Source organism: Denticeps clupeoides, chromosome 20 (assembly GCF_900700375.1).
Source record: "Denticeps clupeoides chromosome 20, fDenClu1.1, whole genome shotgun sequence".
Taxonomy (NCBI): Eukaryota; Metazoa; Chordata; class Actinopteri; order Clupeiformes; family Denticipitidae; genus Denticeps; species Denticeps clupeoides.
In genome coordinates, this window is record NC_041726.1 from 16,077,664 (window position 1) to 16,092,133 (window position 14,470).

A 14,470-nucleotide genomic window follows, 5' to 3' on the forward strand; every position below is an offset into this window, starting at 1 on the left:
CATTCAACATTGTGCAAACTTATGGTGCTTAAATGGTGCTTGAAAAAAACAGTAGGCCAGTGGTGGGTTATTTAGTGAGAATATTTTAAAAACAATATTACAAAATTAAAAGACCATGATTTTCAACCTATGAACTCTAAGAAATGTGTGCCATCTTGTGATAATAAACAAAAACCTTTATTATATTAAATTTATTTACATTTTATGCCTTCTTGTCCTCATTGATACATATTTGGTTAATATAATGAGTACAAGAAAAACATCAGAAATGTCTGAAATGTTTGAAATTAAATGCCTATTGGTTACATTTTTCACCTTTAGCTGTTTTTTTTAGCTTGTTCTCAGCTGTAATCACAGATGTGTGGATAGCTCAGTTTCTGTAGTTTGCAATGTCATCATAGTCGCACTCGGAGGAGTCTTCATCACTCACAGGGCCGTAAACGGGAGAGTCTTCACGCCCTGTTGTAAAATACAAGAGAACGTGAGACAGCAGCGCTGCACTGCGGGCTGTTTGAAAGCCTCCATCGGTGGAGTCTGCCTTGACTTCCTCTACCTTGACTGAGGGTGGTTCCTGGTGTTTGCACATATGCATGCTGATATCCTGTCTGGGAGAGGAAGTGGTCTGTGCACTGGTCACAGTCTGAAAATACATAATCATATAGGTGGTTTAACTCAAGGTTCCTCCTTTTTTTGTCTTTTTTTGTCTCCTTTTAAGAGTGCAGTGCACTATGAGACAGTAAATGGGAGTGTTGTGTGATTTTTCTGCTTGAAATTCCCAAAAACACATTGATTAAAAAGGAGACAAAAATGCATGTGAACAGAAACAGTAAATATGAATGTGTAATGAAAAACAAAGAAGTAAATCATCAAGTGAAAGACTATTTGATTAAACTGCTGTAACATGATGAGGAAACAGCCACTTATTTTTATTCATCACTCAAAACTTGTCTTCTATCAATTAAGGAAGGCACAATAAAGGGTGGATTTAACAAAAACAGTTAATAGTTATTAAGTACCATGGACATTTTATTTGAACTATTAATTGATTACAACACACAATTTTTGTGACGTCCGAATAATCCCATTCTAACTGACTCACTCATTGACCTTTCACCTATGTATGTAAATGTATTAGTTTTTCTTTCTTTCTTTTAACGCAACATAGCTTGTAATTAATGAATGTGTCAGATCTTTCTTACATTAGAGACAACATTTCTTGGTCTGCAGGTCAAAATTTAAAAGGTTATTAGGCGTAGTCACAAAAATTGCCATAATCCATTTTTACCCTGATATTTTCAGTTTGTGTGCACTTCTCCATTTTTATAAATATTTTTTTTTATTTCATCCCTCAAATACCTAATTTGTTATAGTTTAGCATGAAAACTGGTGTACAGACTTGGAATGTGAGACCAAGTAAGAACAGGGGCAGTGGTGGCCTAGCGGTTTAAGAAGCAGCCCCGTAATCAGAATCCCGATCCGCCAAGGTGCAAAAAGGGGCCACTGAGCAAAGCACCATCCCCACACACTGCTCCCCGGGTGCCTGTCAAGGCTGCCCATGGGTGATGGGTTAAAAGCAGAGGACACATTCTGTTGTGTGCACCGTGTGCTGTGTATCACAATGACAATCCCTTTCACATGTTCAACCCACTGCATGAAATAAACAGCCGTAGCCATCTCTGGTTTTGTTGTTTACTGTGGACAGAGGAGAAAAGAGGAGAGGAGAAAAGAACTCATTTGGAAAGGACCTGGTGGCCAGTTGGTACCTACATACCCGTGGTTAGCAAGTGAGACAATTTGTCACCGGTGTTCTCATAGCATTCACCAGAAGAAGTGCTGGATGTCTCAAAAGAGTCCACTGCAACAGAGTTACCATATTCAGAAAAAGGGACAAAAGAGTAAATTCACAGAGGTCCATTTAAAAGTTCAAGGTAATTTAGAAACTTCCTATTTATGAGAAATAAAAAAAATTAATAAGAGATAGTCATTGACAACCTTATGTATACTTCTTCTCAGTATATTAAGCTATTAAAGTTTTTTAGATCTACTGCAGAGAGGGGAGCATCCATCCACAGGACCTAGTTTTCATGGAAGCTGGAGATTGGATCACCAGACCTCTGATTCCTCATGAAGTCGTTTTAAAAGCAGAATTATCTGCTGTTTGAAAATATATAATTTATATTAGAAATTATTTTCTTATATCATTATATTGTAAGTAAATTTATTTTTTCTGGATGCTGTTCTTATGATGACAGTAGTGTTATCTGATGATAAAAGTCCTTGTGCAGAAATAGCTTCACATGAACAAATCTGGAAAACAGCAGACATCCTGTTTATTTTTAGGAACTGGGCTTTTCACTCCAGTTCATTTTACAAGCCACGAATGTCTGATTATTTTACACCTTAATTAATGTGTTATGACTGTATTATGAACTTATAATGAAGGTACACTTAATGTAAATGTTTACTCAAATATCAGGGTTATTACCACTATCGAGCGATGAACGGTTCTTCCCTGTATTACGAGATGTGCCAAAGTGTCCAACATCACCACTGCTTCCTATAAATATAAATTGTATAAATTATAAATATATAATTATATATTATAATTATATAAATAATAAAATATACAGATATATTGCATGTTTACATTCTGGTCTTATTTTTAATTTTTTAGATGATCTAAACGTATTAATGAATACACAAATCAAAGATCAGCTTCAACACACCTTCTTCTGTTAATCTGTCCATGTGTGAGGATGCCAACATCTGTCTCTCTGCACAGTAGCGCTGAGAATCTGGATATAAAATTAGATTTAATGACATAACAGTAGTCTCACTTACTGCACCTATCCAAGCCATGTAGCAAAATGTAGGGACTGTGAACGCAACCCAAGCCCTGACCTTTAGTACACATGGAATTTTATACCAAGCTAATTTTCATACATACTGTACTGATAAACACAAAAGTTTCAAAATGCCAACATTGATCGAGTGCCCCTTCTTGGACTTCTCAAGTCTAAACGTGAGGTGTCTGCCACCAAGCTGTCTGCCTTGCAAAGTGGCACCACTGCATACCATGAAAACTCATGAACCAAGCAAAAAGGGCATTAATTACTTGGGTGACTTGATTACTTGGGTGACTTGTTAACAGACTGCTACCCTACAGAATATTATTGTTTTCATTTTGCTCACAAGACTCTTATTGGTACGGAGAATTAACAAAGCATGAAATGTACCAGAAGGAACGGATCATTACTCACTCACTCTATCCTGTGAGGTTCTCCCTCTCTCACTCACTCCTTCCCAATGTTCTCCCTTTGTTAGTGGATTTTTCCTTGTAGAGTGTGTTTGTGTGTGTGTGTGTCAAAACCCATTGAGACGTGCTGTATGTGACTTTCGAAAAAATACAAAATAAATGTTGTTTCTTGATGTATTTGTGCACTATAAGCCCCACACGGTGAACAGAGCTGGGCCAATTCTAGAGGGGAAGTCGGACTGTTTGGAATTTGTGTACTTAAGACTATGAATAGGTTCACAAAAAAAAAAAAAACATTCTTCCAAATAATAAAATATATACAGTACAGGCCAAAAGTTTGGACACATCATCTCATTCAGTTTGTTTTCTTTATTTTCATGACCATTTACATTGGTAGATTCTCACTGAAGGCATCAAAACTATGAATGAACACATGTGGAGTTATGTACTTAGAGGAGTTATGTATGTCACCTGAAATGGTTTTCCAACTGTCTTGAAGGAGCTCCCAGAGTTCCAGCTCACCCCAAACCATCTCGACTGGGTTCAGGTCCGTTGACTGTGGAGGCCAGGTCATCTGGGTTGGTCCTCATGTGTGCCAGTTTCACTGTAGCGTTTTATGGTTTTTGCGACTCCACTTCAGGTCACAATTAAAGTTTTTGCAATTTTCCGGTCTGACTGACCTTCATTTCTTAAAGTAATGATGGCCATTCATTTTTCTTGGTTCTTGGTTCTTGGTTCTTGCCATAATATGAATTTTAACAGTTGTCCAATAGGGCTGTCGGCTGTGTAGAAACCTGACCTCTGCACAACACAACTGATGGTCCCAACACCATTGATAAAGCAAGAAATTCCACTGATTAAGGCACACCTGTGAAGTGAAAACCATTTCAGGTGAAGACTTCTTGAAGCTCATCGAGAGAATGCCAAGAGTGTGGAAAACAGTAATCAGAGCAAAGGGTGGCAGCTATAACTAGAATATAAAACATGTTTTCAGTTATTCCACCTTTTTTGTTAAGTACATAACTCCACATGTGTTCATTCATAGTTTTGATGTCTTCAGTGAGAATCTACCAACGTAAATGGTCATGAAAATAAAGAAAACACATTGAATGAGAAGGTGTGTCCAAACTTTTGGCCTGTACTGTATTTAAAAGATGCCTTTAAATTCCAAATTTACAATAGGGGCAAATAGCGGCAGGTGCCATGATCAAGGATATTCACTTCACCCATCGTGATTTTATTGCTTTTTGAATGCATGTCTTTATGAGGTGAAGTGGTGCAGCTACTCACTTCGGAAGGTTGAGAGGGGAAAGCTGCCTTCACAGTCGCCATCGTAGGACATGCTGCTATCCGCACTGCTCTGATAGTAGGGCAGAGTCTTGGCCACCCCTGGAACATATGAACAAACCACAGTCCAAACCACATCTTGACACCAAAGCAACAAGTTTGAAGCTCTGAGGCTACGGCTGATATGGTGCCAAGAGTGGAGAACTGCATTAAAAGTAAGGATTTACTTTACTTGACTATCAATTTCAAATGAGTTCTTGACCTTTAACGTGAATCCCGAGCCGAGCCGAGATGAAGGAACATTCTTTAGGAGACAAGCTCACTGCTCCCCGGGCGCCTTTCATGGTTGCCCACTGCTCACTAAGGGTGATGGATTAAAGGCAGGGGGCACATTTCACTGTTTCACCATGTGCTGTGCTGCAGTGTTGCACAATGACAATCACTTCACTTTCACTAACACTGAGGGGAGAGGGTCAAGCTGACATGTGGATGGTTTAGATTTTTTAAAAATATTTGATGCATTAGTTACATATGGGGGGAAGAGTGAAACTTGAGAATAACAGGAATGCAGCAAGGAAAAACCTCTGAGTAAGAAGCACCTACAGAGTTAAGTTGTCGGTGGATATCAGAGATTTTGTGAAACGAAATAGTTTGTAAATTCATCATAAAGAAGTACATGTAAAAGGGGAAGTCTTCGTAATTTTGCTCAACAGAGAAAAGAGAGACCTTCACTAGAACTGATTAAACCAGAATTGTATGCAGATTTAGCTAAGAACAATCCAGAAAATATGGTTTCTTTGTGTATATTGAGTCCACTTGAACAGACATTCCAGTTGGCATTCTGTGGCTTTGAAATTGTGCAAGTTGAGAATAAAAAAAGGTGCTGACCGAGAAAATGGCATTTGAGTGAAGAAAGTGTGTTAAGAAGATTATGAAAGTTGCCATTATAGTCAGAAGTTCATTAGGGGTTAGAGAGTTGTCACAGGTCACATCCAGCAGATGATAATCTTTGTAATCTTACAAAATGTGATATCACAAAGAGTACAGATTTTGGAAGCTATTACATTAACATTTAAAGGAATAAACATGTGATCAGTAATGGGAAACCAGTCAGTGAGTGGAGATGATATTAGAATGACATTTACATCATTACATTTACATTTATTGCATTTATCAGACGCTCTTATCCAGAGCGACTTTTGATCAGTAGTTACAGGGACAGTCACCCCCTGGAGACACTCAGGGTTAAGTGTCTTGCTCAGGGACACAGTGGTAGTAAGTGGGATTTAAACCTGGGTCCTCTGGTTCATAGGCGTATGACCTGTAGAATGAGGTCTGATGCCTGTTTCCCTGGTTGAGCGGCACACCAGAAGACACATGTGACACCCCACAGCGCAGCACCCAGTGAAATGTCCTCTGCTTTTCACCCATCACCTTAGTGAGCAGTGGGCAGTCATGATATAAATATAAAAGGTGCCCGGGGCAGCAGTGTGTGAGGACAGTACCTCAGTGGCACCTTGGCGGTTCGGGATTTAAACTTGCAACCGTATCGATTGCGGGTTCGCTTACCTGCTGGGCTACCTGACAGCCCGTCAAGAAGATTGTACTATTTGCCAGCCTGCAGCTCTTAAAAGCCACTTCCTCCAGGCAGTTCTTCACCAGTCTGCCAGTGTGACCGTCACCAGGAGGATTTTCTTCTCTGGCTTCCTGTCTATGCAGCACCCAAGCATCTGGTTCTTCCTCAACCTATTCTTTCCCCCTACCTAAAGTGTGTTGGTTTCGCTTCATTTAAAATCTGCCTCTTTTCTTGCATTTGGGTCCAATACTACAGTCCTTCTCCCTTCAGTCTCTAATGAAACTCGTAAAAAAACTTACAGTACATGTTGTTACAGGTTTTACTTCTAATGTAACGGTTGGCCCAAACATCTGAAGCGAAGCTCTCCAGATAGAAACCGGCCCTCGACCTCATCGCCTTTGTGTGCCGAGTGAAGGAATATTATCGTCTCACAGACCGTATTCATCGGCACCGTTGCCTTTGCTGACCGCCGTGACGAGGCTGACGTTCTGTCGGTACTCGTTTTCCTGTGACGCCTCCAGCCCACGCTGACGGTTCCTCTGTGCAATCAATAGTACTGCTAAAGAAAAGACATTGATCAATTTGGCCTGTTTTTGCATACAGTCGATTTCATAATACATGCATAATTTTCACAGCACATTATATTTTGTGTGAGATCTTTTTATTTATGAGAATGATTCGTTGGTAGAATAACAAAATTCCAGTATATCACAGCCACATGAGGTGTTCAGAAGAAAATGAAGCTCTCAGTCCAGATGAAGAATGTTTTGCATGAAAATGAGCAGTAATGCTGTTCAAGTCATATTGCGAATCTGATGCAGACTGAGAGTCTGTTGCTGAGTGGGTGCAGACCCACCATCCTTCTTCCTGCCACGCCAGCAGAGCACCACGTTGATGGAGAGCGCGATGAGGAGAGCTGCAGATAATGCCACACAGGCCAGCACCTCTGGGGACAGAGTGAAGGGAGCAACACCTCCGTCCTGGGACAGTGTTGCTGTGGTCACTGGATCTGGGGGGAGGGGGAAAAAAGTCAAATCAGCAGACAGAGAGTTGAACAGAGCAGCAAAGCAATCTTACCGGATCCTCTGCTGTGGAATACTGCTGTGGAATACTTCAGAGTGGCTGAGAGCGGGAGCCCAGCAGAATCTGTCAGTACGGAGGAAATGTAGATGTAAGATACTCTGCAATCCAGTCTCTCTCAAACTGGTTTTGATTTAAAGAGAAAAGTCAAGGCCTCACTGCTGCAAACGAGTCCAGCTGCTTTCGAGCCCGAACAAACAGTCACAACGTTGGCAAGTTCCCTACAGTCCCAGAGGTCTCTGTGATCGTCACTGCAAATGTAGAACCACTTTGTGCCATTATTGTGCAGGAATGGCTCTGGAAACTGGTTGAAGGAGCGTGCAACCCCACAGTCTAACATGGCACATGCCATCTGCGCTTCTTCCTTCCCCCAGCAGCTGTCACACACGGTTCCCCACGTCCCATTGCGATGAATCTCCACACGGCCAGAGCAGCGGTCCAGGCCACCCATCAACCTTATGCCTTTAAACTCTAAGAAAGAGAGAGGACAAGAAATGAGACAATGTCCCAAAATGGAGGGGGACTGTCCCTTTAGCAGGTGATTGTAAGCTGTGCTTAATACCGGTATCCTTTATTTAATTAGGTCATATTCAGCAACCAAGAGAACCACTGTCAGTGGAAACAGCGCTTGCCCGATGGAGAGTTGTGCATTTGTGAGACTGTAGATTTGATTTCACATCCATGACTTTAGGACCTGTAGGTGTCACTGTAACTCCCCGCTCTCCTTTATTGGCATCTAGTTCTCCTCTGTGGTGAGTTAAATGTGTTGTTGTTCTCCAGTCGCGTCTTTTCATTAGAAATGTGCAGCTTAGAGAGGATTTCTTGTAGTTGCTGCAGCACAACCACGAGCGTGTTGTGAAAGTGATTGTCATTGTGCAGCACAGCACACAGTGCACACAACAAAATGTGTCCTCTGCTTTTAACTATCACCCTTGGTGAGCAGAGCAGTGCGTGGGGACGGTGCTTTGCTCAGTGGCACCTCAGTGGTACGTTGGCGGCTCGGGATTCACGTTAAAGGTCAGGTTGGAGGTTGGGCTAGTACGTCAGGGTTTTCACCTAAAAAGCTGCTTTGCCGTCTATACAGATATGTTAAAAAGAGAAATTAACTCTGGAAAATATCGTTCTGGGTCACCGTTTTCATGTGGAAACAAGGCCAGATAAGAAAGAAATGTTTTAGGAAAAAAAATTCTCATGTGACTGAATCTGCAGTCTCTCAACAGTCTCGCTCACACACTCCTATCAATAAGAGATTAAAATATGTACTATAGCAAGCTTTAATCTTAAGAATTAATTGTGATTTATTTCCTTGCAAAATGTGTGATTAGTTTATTGATGTAAAAGGAATCATTATCATTAATTTTCAAAATTAGGAAGAGAAGAAAATTATGATGTAGGAGAAAGGTTACCAGAGCAGACCACGCCCGCGTCTTCCTTGTGCCCACAGTCATTAGCGGCAGTCTGGGCAGAGCAATCCCACAAATTCCTTTCGGTTCCCGTACAGTTCAGATCATCCAGTAGAATACGACCCCGACCCTGACTGAATGGACCGTCCTGGCCTGTTACACTGATGGCGTAGCCACAGTCCAGCTGGCCACACACCACGTTGGCGTCATTCAGGTCCCACATGTCGTCACAAACTGTCCCCCACTCCCCCGCCTGCCACAGCTCCAAACGTCCAGAGCAATTATGCTTCGCACCAACCAGTCGAACGGCTTGGTGTCCTGGAGTGAAATGAACAGAGAGAAATAACCAAATATAAAATATCAATGACAGAGCAAATGGACGGATTTTGGCACACAACTCACCACACACAACTTTAGAAATGTTTCTGCAGTCATCGGCCTCCACCATAGAGCAAGAGGTCAGACTGAGGTTGCTGAGGGAACAGTGGTTGAAGCATCTGTGGCCACTGGCTGCCTGTGATTCACTGATGTCATGCACCTCCCCGCAGTCCAGGGAACTGCACACTTCTGTAGCGATTCTGTCCCTTAATGCAGGAGTCAAAAGGACGGCAAAGCCATTCCTATTCTCCAGGGTCCAAGCACATCGGCCAGTCAGAACCTTCACATAAGGAGATGCTGTGAATAAAAAACAGAATATGTCTTCCATTCTTCTGTCTGAGGTGATAGAGGGTCATGGGAACGTTTAATCAGTGCAATGGCTCTACGTGTCTTTATGTACGTTAGTATTACATTTATATTGTTTTATTGTCACAATATTACATTAAGAACTGGGCAATAATATTCTGATTCTGCTGTAAAGAATATATATATATATATATATATATATATATATATATATATATATATAGAGAGAGAGAGAGAGAGAGAGAGAGAGGATTAAAAGAAAAAAGAAATATGTTGATAGGATCTGCTGAACTTTGTGATCTACAGAGTCAAATGCACCTGCAAAAATGCACTAACCACACAGCCACATCCTCTCACAATTGTACATCTTCAGGGGTTGCACTGTGTGGGTGGGACACACTGCACCAATTTATGCAGTATGGCATGTGGAGGACCGGAGTCAAGAAAGTCCCTGTTTCTGTAGCTTTTTACCCTTGGATCTGGGATCTACTCACCTCCAGCTATGTAGTAATCCAGATGTGTTGTAGTGTTTGTCAAAGGTGTAGCGGTCTCAGTCATATATCCTGAGAAAAATAACATGATTACTTCAGATCTCACAATAAACAAAATCATTTACATATTTTACATGTCTATGTGCTCTATTAGTTATTAATTTACAATTTCATAACTAATAATAATTTTTGGGCTTTTTAAAAATTATTTTTGTTACGATATAACACATTGAAAATTCACACTTATGGTTGCCAAACACAGTATGTGTTTATTAAATATTTGAACACGCACACACACAAACACTGACAAAAAGTATACACGTGTATTTTAAAACGGAAATTATGGTCGTTAACTATTGTTGTATACACCAGACAATGTGGAACAATACAATGACACCTGATTAAATAAACCGCAGGACAAAAGATGGAGAATTAGAAAAGAAACAAAATCAGATGTAAATGTGTTCTTCTTCTTTTTATGACAATTTAACAATTAAGTATGCATCTGTAAATGTGCATAAAACGCCTTACCTCGATATAATCCAAGAGCTTGTATGATCGTGGCATATTTGACCAGATTCATTATGCTATAACCCACTGTCAACTTCAGCCCAACGCTCAACAAAAAACAGAAAGTACAAAGACATCACTCCACTTCCTTTCTGGCTTCCATGGCCTGGATGTCATTTATGTGACATTTATTTTATGTCCCCAAAGATCACACTACAAGATAAACTTGAATGAATATATCCTTTCATGCAAAAAATATACATAATTATGCAATCCTTACAGTTGTTTTGTTCAATGTTTATTTATAATGAGAAAGTAATGCTCAAATGCCATCAGAAATGTTTTAATTATGAGTTCAGAGCACTTGAAATGCTTTTATTGGAGTTTATAATTTTTAACTCACACAAGACAATCCACAAATAAATCCTGGGATACATATTTGTGGATAGAGAAATGTTTCTGAATTAAAAAAAAATATTTTGTGGAACCATATCCACAGAAACATACGCATGAATATTTGTGGATTGTTTCTTGTTAATCTGTTTATTGTTACATTTATTGTAACTTCATTCCTGTGTATTTGTGGAATTTTGTCCACTTCGTACTGTAGTAGATCTGTAAAGAGAAAATCCACAAATGCATTTTTGTCCACAAATATATTTTTTATTTGTGAATTTTACACACTTTGTGCACTGTTGTTGTGGGTAATTTCCTGCCTATTTGATGATCATTTTCCTTTTAAAGCCAAGGGTGTCCCTACCATTGTGTCCCTAAGCAAGACACTTAACCCTGAGTGTCTCCAGGGGGGGACTGTCCCTGTAACTACTGATTGTAAGTCGCTCTGGATAAGGGTGTCTAGTAAATGCTATAAATGTAAAGCGCTCCTTATAAATAAATAACGATCAGGTGGAGGTGGAGTACCGAATTAAAGAACCATAAACTGGCAAAGAAGTAATTTTTATTGTCTTAGTTTGTTATACATGTCAGACATATATTTACAAAAGAGCTGCAAATAAATAGATCTTTGTTAACATAGCTAAATTTTATGTTCAAATTGTAATCTGCAAATAGGTATTTTTTATTTGAAATTAACTTAAACTACACTCCTACTACCTGCAGAACAATGCAAATACAAACACCACAAAAAAGGGCAGCAATGTGAAGTGATTGTCACATGTGATACACAGCAGCACAGCACACGGTGCACACAGTGAAATTTGTCCTCTGCATTTAACCCATCACCCTGAGTGAGCAGTGGGCAGCCATGACAGGTGCCCGGGGAGCAGTGTGTGGGGACGGTGCTTTGCTCAGTGGCACCTTGGCGGATCGGGATTCGAACTTCTGATTACGGGGCCGCTTCCTTAACCACTAGGCCAACACTGCCCCTAATAATGGCAGCAGTGGGATTTGAACCCATGCCTCCAGAGAGACTGGAGCCTCCAGAGAGACAGAGAGAGGCAGTCTTCATGTTCTCTGAAAGACCCCGGCAGTCTTCATCATAATCCCTGTAGCATTTACCACTCAACGTTTATTTTTAAGCTTTTATCCAAAGGAACGGGTATTTGTATGGGTTTGTAGAGAATGATAGACAAAGATATTTTTAATATGTAAGATGATGTCAGGATTGCCTGCAGCTGGGCTCCACACCTGACTCCAATCCTGACGCCCCATAAATGCCGGATGTTTCAGCCCCTTCTAGGTCTCCGGCATTTTTGTGAACTTGACATTGTAACCGTGTCTTAGTCTTTTCAGTTCTGGCAATCGCCACACGCCTACGGTTTAGTTTTTCTTTATTTAAGTTAAATCGTTTTCGGCCACCGCGCCATTGTTTATTTGTGTTTATTTGTTGTTTGTTATAATAAAAACCCCTTCCCAGTATGTCAGACCTCTGCGCTTCCTTCCCCCGTAAGTCCGTAGTCGTGACAGAATGCCGGAGACCTCCCCAAAAGCGCAGAGGTAAAAAACAGAGGAGAAGAAACGCCGCGAAGGACGCAGCCCGGCGCGGCGAACGCCAGGGGAGAGACGCGCCGCCCGTTCTGGTGGAGCGTTTTCTCCCCGAGAAGCCGTGGTACGCGGCGCCGCGTGATGACGTCACCCCCGGGAAACTCCGCGAAACCCGGAAGCGACAACGTCGGCGTGTGAGTGGGCGGAGCGAGGACGTTGGCGTCGGCAGCAGCGAGGAAGTGACGTGGGCAGCGAGCGCAGAAGATGCGACCCCCACGATCTTCGGCATGTCGAGCCAAGAACTCTGCGCTCTGCTGGCAAGGCTCCCTGTGGACTGGGACGACACGGATGACGACGAGAGCACGGGAGACGAGAGTTGGGCTCCGCCCATCGCGCCAGTCTGCGATCGTTGCAAGGTCCGTGGGGACCCACGTCGTTTCCAGGGGGGTGAGAAGAGGCAACAACGGCGGCGTTCCTCCAGCGAGGAGGTGGGCAGCCTCCAGCCCGAATGGCCAGAGTACTGGCCATGGGAGCTTATCGCGCCATGGGTCCAGGATGTCCGCAGGGTGGACGACCCTCGGAGTCACCGGTGGGAGGACACGGATGACGAAAGCGAAGATGACGTGGATTTTCGGTGGGCGGTCGTTGCCGGGATGACTCCGCCCAGCGTGCACGTCCGAGATCATCGTGGCGCCCGTGATGACCCATGTGACTTCCGGGGGTACGAGGTTGACACGGACGACGACCAGGATGACGCCGTTTGGGCAGTCGGTGCCGGGATGGCTCCGCCCATCGCGCCCATCCAGGATCGTCACGAGGTCTGTGGAGACCCACGTCCCTCCCAGCAGTGTGAGGAAAGCTGGTGGAAGAGGGCGACGGGAGGTCGCCAGCCAGCAACTGCGCTGCCAGGACTGCCTCGCAGGGAATCCTCCATTCCTGCTCCAGTCGCCGACCCGCCTTCGGCTAGAGCCTGAGCCAGGGATCGAACTCTGCCCCTCCACCACATCCAGCGCCAGTCAGGATCCGGGGCAAGAAGACCCAGCACTGGTGGGCGACGAGAAGGTTGCTCCTCCCGAGCTCCTGGCTGTGCCCACTGAGGAGGTCCCGGAGAGCCCAGAGAGGGAGCCAGACGACCCTCTCTTCTGTCTGTCTCTGTCTGTGTGTGTGTGCGTGGTATATGTGTCTGTATGTCGCCCCCACTTCCCCTCTTTGTGTCCACCAGATGGTGACTTAGCAGCAGAGCCGAACCCCAGGGAGGGAGTTCCCAACCTGACTGCACCGGTCCAAGGCGAGGTGGATGAGCCCCAAGGTACCCCTAAGTCTAGCCGGGGGGGGGTGCTCCCCCAAAGAATTTTTTGGGGGGGGTGCAGTTCGGGTTGGGGGCTCCTCCTGAGGGGAGGGTAGGTGGGGAAGCGATTGAGCTGGGTCCTCCGGTAGCCAGGCATGGGCCTCCGTCCGCCTCCAGAGGGGTGGAGCGCCATAGAGCCCCCGGGTAGGCATGAGGACCCAGCTGGGACAGGCAGGAAGAGGGCCTGCTTGTCCCAACGGACGCAGAAGGGGCTAGCCGGATGGTCTGGCAATGCCCCCCCCCCTTGGCACCAGGGCCGTGCAGCGAGAGGGGCTGCATAGTCCCAGAAGGCACCAGCCTGGGGTGCCTGGAACGTCGCCGGAGGCTCTGGGACAATCTCCCTGCGCGGTGCAGGTACAGAAGTCCAGGCCGCCACCGGCCGAGGGTCCGGGGCCGCCACGCGGGACCACGCCGGGGAGCCAGGCCGAGGGTCCGGGGCCGCCACGCGGGACCACGCCGGGGAGCCAGGCCGAGGGACCGAGCCCCGGAGCCAGGCCACACCACGCCGGGGAGCAGCCCGAGGGACCGGGGCCGCCACGCCTGACCACGCCGGGGAGCAAGCCCGAGGGACCGGGGCCGCCACGCCTGACCACGCCGGGGAGCCAGCCCGAGGGACCGGGGCCGCCACGCCTGACCACGCCGGGGAGCCAGCCCGAGGGACCGGGTCCTCCAAGGGGAGGATACAGCAGGGCAGGAGCCCTGTGGTTGCCGCCGTCCGCCCCGCCGCCTCCACTGATGGTACTGTTGGGGCTCCGAGGACGTAGCCCTTGGAGGGGGGGCTCTGTCAGGATTGCCTGCAGCTGGGCTCCACACCTGACTCCAATCCTGACTCCCCATAAATGACGGATGTTTCCGCCCTTCTAGGTCTCCGGCATTTTTGTGAACTTGACA

The 14,470-nt window shown here is 44.6% G+C and overlaps 1 protein-coding gene across 2 annotated transcripts; it reads right to left on the minus strand.

The window, feature by feature from the left end:
* Positions 1-155: 155 nt before the first annotated feature.
* On the minus strand, positions 156-10,394 carry LOC114770216 (T-cell differentiation antigen CD6-like). 2 transcript variants are annotated; one of them, XM_028963955.1, is made up of 14 exons: positions 10,309-10,394; positions 9,781-9,849; positions 9,005-9,277; positions 8,606-8,920; positions 7,359-7,670; positions 7,197-7,265; positions 6,976-7,128; positions 6,556-6,675; positions 4,547-4,645; positions 2,727-2,795; positions 2,486-2,557; positions 1,772-1,855; positions 554-640; positions 156-459 (listed from the first exon to the last, which is right to left on the minus strand). In XM_028963955.1, the coding sequence occupies exons 1-14, from the start codon at positions 10,358-10,360 to the stop codon at positions 371-373; spliced, it is 1,863 nt and encodes a 620-aa protein (XP_028819788.1). In that variant the 5' UTR covers positions 10,361-10,394; the 3' UTR covers positions 156-370. The 2 variants fall into 2 exon arrangements, with proteins under 2 accessions (XP_028819788.1, XP_028819786.1); XM_028963953.1 differs by having other exon boundaries at positions 6,556-6,678.
* Between the last annotated feature and the right edge of the window lie 4,076 nt (positions 10,395-14,470).

What these genes read in the sequence shown, in the direction of transcription:
- LOC114770216 (XM_028963953.1), bottom strand. Translation starts at nt 10,360, where the DNA reads ATGAATCTGGTCAAATATGCCACGATCATACAAGCTCTTGGATTATAT. An exon ending in GGATTACTACATAGCTGGAG is followed by an intron (nt 9,278 to 9,780) that starts GTGAGTAGATCC and finishes TTTTATTCACAG; the next exon opens with CATCTCCTTATGTGAAGGTT. An exon ending in TCCCCTCTCAACCTTCCGAA is followed by an intron (nt 2,796 to 4,546) that starts GTGAGTAGCTGC and finishes TTTTATATCCAG; the next exon opens with ATTCTCAGCGCTACTGTGCA.